The 5454-nt window shown below is 42.7% G+C and overlaps 1 protein-coding gene across 1 annotated transcript; it reads left to right on the top strand.

Annotated features, from left to right (window-relative positions):
• The first annotated feature begins 200 nt into the window (after positions 1 to 200).
• Positions 201 to 2863, top strand: LOC103605232 (tetratricopeptide repeat protein 30B). Its single transcript, XM_008589818.1, has 2 exons — positions 201 to 1222; positions 1254 to 2863. The coding sequence occupies exons 1-2, from the start codon at positions 201 to 203 to the stop codon at positions 2227 to 2229; spliced, it is 1998 nt and encodes a 665-aa protein (XP_008588040.1). The 3' UTR covers positions 2230 to 2863.
• Positions 2864 to 5454: the final 2591 nt, after the last annotated feature.

The raw sequence follows: 5454 nt of genomic DNA, 5'->3' as shown, positions 1-5454 counted from the left end.
GGCGCGGCTGGAGCGGGGCATGCCGGGACGTGGAGTTTCTGTCCGCGATCGGCCCGGAGGAGTCGCCCCTCTTCCCTGACTCCCGTCACTCCGCCAGCGTAATAACTTCGTATAGCATACATTATACGAAGTTATACGACACTGTTCCGTTTCCGGGTGTCTTGTTGCCGTGGTAACGAGCACGCACCGTCCTGGCGGTTATGGCTGGGCTGGGCGGCGCGCAGATCCCCGATGGGGAGTTCACCGCCGTCGTGTACCGGCTCATCCGGGATTCCCGCTACGCCGAGGCGGTGCAGCTGCTGGGCGGGGAGCTGCAGCGCTGCCCCAGGAGCCGCGCCGGCCTGTCGCTGCTGGGCTACTGCTACTACCGCCTGCAGGAGTTCGCGCTGGCGGCCGAGTGCTATGAGCAGCTGGGCCAGCTGCACCCCGAACTGGAGCAGTACCGCCTGTACCAGGCCCAGGCCCTGTACAAGGCCTGCCTCTATCCAGAGGCCACCCGGGTCGCCTTCCTTCTCCTAGACAACCCTGCCTACCACAGCCGGGTCCTCCGCCTGCAAGCTGCTATCAAGTACAGCGAGGGCGATCTGCCAGGGGCCAGGAGCCTGGTGGAGCAGATACTGAGTGGGGAAGGAGGAGAAGAAAGTGGAGGCGAGAACGATCCTGACGGCCAGGTTAACCTGGGTTGTTTGCTGTACAAGGAGGGACAGTACGAAGCTGCGTGTTCCAAGTTCTTTGCGGCCCTGCAGGCCTCGGGCTACCGGCCTGACCTTTCCTACAATCTGGCTTTGGCCTGTTATAGCAACAGGCACTATGCCCCGGCGCTGAAGCATATCGCTGACATTATTGAGCGTGGCATCCGCCAGCACCCAGAACTAGGTGTGGGCATGACCACTGAGGGCATTGACGTTCGCAGTGTCGGTAACACCTTAGTCCTCCACCAGACTGCTTTGGTGGAAGCTTTCAACCTCAAGGCAGCCATAGAATACCAGCTGAGAAACTATGAGGCGGCTCAGGAAGCCCTCACTGACATGCCACCTAGGGCAGAGGAAGAGTTGGACCCTGTGACCTTGCACAACCAGGCACTAATGAACATGGATGCCAGGCCTACAGAAGGCTTTGAAAAGCTACAGTTTTTGCTCCAGCAGAACCCCTTTCCCCCAGAGACTTTTGGCAACCTGTTGCTGCTTTACTGTAAGTATGAGTATTTTGACCTGGCAGCAGATGTCCTAGCAGAAAATGCCCAAATGACTTATTGTCCTAGCAGAAAATGCCCATATGACTTACAAGTTCCTTACACCCTATCTCTATGACTTCTTGGATGCTGTGATCACTTGCCAGACAGCCCCTGAAGAGGCTTTCATTAAGCTTGATGGGCTAGCAGGTATGCTGACTGAGCAGCTCCGGAGACTGACCAAACAAGTGCAGGAAGCAAGACACAATAGAGATGAAGAAACTGTCAAAAAGGCAGTAAATGAATATGATGACACCCTTGAGAAGTATATTCCCGTGTTGATGGCCCAGGCAAAAATCTACTGGAACCTGGAAAATTATTCGATGGTGGAAAAGATCTTCCGCAAATCTGTGGAATTCTGTAATGACCATGATGTGTGGAAGTTGAATGTGGCTCATGTTCTGTTCATGCAGGAAAACAAATACAAAGAAGCCATTGGTTTTTATGAGCCCATAGTCAAGAAGCATTACGATAACATCCTGAATGTCAGTGCTATTGTACTAGCTAACCTCTGTGTTTCATATATCATGACAAGTCAGAATGAAGAAGCCGAGGAGTTGATGAGGAAGATCGAAAAGGAGGAAGAGCAGCTCTCCTATGATGACCCAAATAAGAAGATCTATCACCTCTGCATTGTGAATTTGGTGATAGGAACACTTTATTGTGCTAAGGGAAATTATGACTTTGGTATTTCTCGAGTTATCAAAAGCCTGGAACCTTATAATAAAAAACTGGGAACTGATACCTGGTATTATGCCAAAAGATGCTTCCTGTCCTTATTAGAAAACATGTCAAAACACACAATCATGCTGCGTGACAGTGTTATTCAAGAATGTATCCAGTTTCTAGAACACTGTGAACTTTATGGCAGAAACATACCTGCTGTTATTGAACAACCCCTGGAAGAAGAAAGAATGCATATTGGAAAGAATACGGTCACATATGAATCTAGACAGTTGAAAGCTTTGATTTATGAGATTATAGGGTGGAATATGTAGGCATGGCTGATAATGGCTTTTATCAAAATGGATTTGTTATGTAAACTTTGCAGTTTTATCTGTTTAGCCTTTGGCATCTTTATATCTGTTACATGTAGGACTTTGTACACTTTGGCATTGTAACAAAAAAATAGATAAAACTCTCATTTTTAAACTCCCAACAAAGTGAAATATTATAAGAACTTTGACCCCAGAAGGAGTTAGGAAAATTCAAAACCGATGAGGGATATTGTGTCTATTAGAACTTGTAATGCCTATGTTTCCTTTCCTTTGTTATCTTTTTTGCTTTGATATATCTTGAAGGGCCCCTGCACAGGGATTACGTCTTCTAGGGACCGGACACTATAAGTCCTGAACTCAGTAGCAATTAATGTATAGGACTTCTAGGCTTTTCATAATCATTTCAGGGATTATGTATTCTAGTCTCACAATTTGCCCTCATGATTGAATTCATTTGTAATACATATGTTTTTTATAGAGTTTATTATATTTTGGCAACATTTTCTAATATAGATGTAATGCTTTATATAACCAGAATACCTTAGAGAATAAATGCTTTTTTTTAATGTGCAGGATTCAGTGGGAGATCTTGTTCCCTTAACAAAATTATGGTGCTGTGGTGCAGAGACAATAAACAATTACCAAACAAATTTCCATAGTTTTCTTTTGCTCCATTTGTTAATTTGAATATATGAACTAGATATATTGTTACTGTTTTTCATGATAACTTTGTTTTCATTTATCTCTATCAGTGACTAACAGCAGAGGTACCCTGAGAGCTCAGTTCTTAATTCCTACCTTTGTGTTTGCAAGTTAGTATATGCTGGAGTTGTTTTCATGTTGTAGACTCTTGAGTAAGAAAAAATCTTCAACCCTATTCCCATGAACCCAACCAAACTCCTCTCCTACCCCCATTACTGTTGAAAAGGCCAATTCTGAAAACTTATAGATTCATAATGCAAGTTGCACATACACAACTCCCAATAGTTTTGGGGGGTTCCCATTGGGAACTCCACTCCCTCTGATCAGGCATTTTATTTTCTAAACCCTTCAAGAGCTTCACTATTTGTTTCCCTACACCTCACTCCTTTCTCTTCATAAATGTAACTGTCAATCCCAACTTGACTTGGCTTAGAAAAAAATCAAAAGTATTAAGTTGAATCCTATGAAATTGCTGATTTTGAAAGTTTTTACCTACAAAACTAGGGACTTCTTAAGGTTCAATCTAATAGTTTTCTACTGAAAGATAGGGAACCCTTGTCATAATGAGATGATGATTCTTCCCTTCAAGGAGAAGGAACCATTTAGCCATATGGGTACCCAAATGAAGTATGCTCAGCACAATTCCTATGTAGCATGACCTCCTCCTGGATGCTCGAATTCTATTAGATCAGAAAATTTGGCTTATTGTGAAGTCCAATGGTTTTGAATTTATGGCAGTTTTAATCTCAATTATCTGAGCTCCTATTATTTACCAGTAATGCTTTGATCCCACATTTGGAGGACAATCAATGTTTAATGACCTCTTCACTGCATCCCCTAAGCACATTCTTTGTCTGGGAAATGTTCTTTAACAATTTCAGCACTAAAAGTGTTGCTGCAGTAGCTCTGTGCCCCTCAATCTCTGTAGCCCCTTAAGATTAGGAAAGCAAATAAACTATTATTTTCAACAACCACATTAAAATTCTTTTTCCTATTTCTGCTAAATGAAACTATTTCTTTTCTTTAAAAAAAAAAAAAAAAGAAAAAAAGCATAGTCTAGCTAATGTTAACTACCCCAAAGCAAATGCTTTCCAGGCTCCCTTTTGCAAATAGTCCAGGCTTTATTCAGCGACAACTTATTTACCCAGGTGCTGTGTGTTTGTGGTTTGCATGTATGTGTAATTTAGCTTCTCAGAACATAAAAAGCTTTTCAGAAGAGTTTTTAACCCCTTGCCACTGGGCAGTTGGGATTTCCTGCTTAATAATACATTTCCTGACTGCTCCTACCACTGAGTAAAGGAATAAAGGTCAGTCATGGCATCTGTCCCCTTCCTTACCCTGGCTCTCCAGAGAGGTACCACCCGGATTCAGATTGCTGCTGGTGCCAGCAAAGTCACCATGCTTACAGAGTCAATAAGCCAGGTGCTGAGGCCTGGGGGAGTCTGGGGAGAGTGAAGCCATTCCTAACACCCTAAGTACATATTGTCCTTTATTTTTAGCATATACATCTTTTAAATTCATGTTCAAAGTACCTTACTCTGCTGCTTGATTCTAAAAGGCAAATGACTTTATAATGACTCCATATTTTGACATTCAAATGAAAGCTTCTGTCCCTAAAGATGTGATGAAAAGCTTTGTTCTATGCTCCTGGAGCATACGTATTAAATACTAAAAGCACTTTTCTTGACAAAATGGGAGAGCATTCCCTCTATTTCTAAAGCTTTTACTTTTTAAAGAATTTCTTCATAATATTTTCATAGTCTTTTAAAAGGATCAAATTTTTTTTAGGTGGGGGGCAGCTGGCAGGTGCAAGGAACTGAACCATTGACCTTGGTGTTACCAGGTCACACTCTAACCAAATGGCCTAACCGGCCAGCCTGGGATCAAATATTAAATCCAGTATTTCATAATCTTAGTCAACCCCTTGATCTCCAAAGATGCACATACATAATATAAATGTTTGTACACAAGTATTTATACTCATCTTCTCAGACATGAACAAGAACTCGATCCTTTTGTGCAGAACCACCTATCACAGACTCCTTTGTTCAGTGATATGACATGCCTGCCAAAGAAATTTTTACTCCCCATAACAGTCTCTCTTTGAAGAGACTGAGCTCATTTCCACACCGGTGTCCTGGAGGGTTAGAAGTGCTGGAAGGCTGACTCTAGGTGAGCAGATCATGGCTATTGAAACAACCTAACTTTAAAAGGATAACATCACCAAGGAAAAATCTTTCCTATCAAGTGAGCATCAGCATTTTCAAATAAATTTTTGTTTTGGGTTCCTTCATCTTTTTCTCAGTGACTACGAGTGATCTGGAAACATCTGAGTTTTTGCCTTTCTGAGGGTATTTTCTGCACACTGAGTGGCCTCCTGGTATTAGTGTGACTTGCAGCTCACTATTCACTAACTCTTATCCCTTGTTGACCTACTTCTGAGTCTAAAGTGACATTTGGGATTTCTGTAGTTTTCACTTACTGGCCTATTCCCTTTCTATGAAGTCAGTTTGTGATGAGCCA

Source organism: Galeopterus variegatus, unplaced genomic scaffold (genome assembly GCF_000696425.1).
Source record: "Galeopterus variegatus unplaced genomic scaffold, G_variegatus-3.0.2 Scaffold5668, whole genome shotgun sequence".
Taxonomy (NCBI): Eukaryota; Metazoa; Chordata; class Mammalia; order Dermoptera; family Cynocephalidae; genus Galeopterus; species Galeopterus variegatus.
Note: the sequence above shows the minus strand (reverse complement) of the source record. Positions and strands in the feature narration are given on the sequence as shown.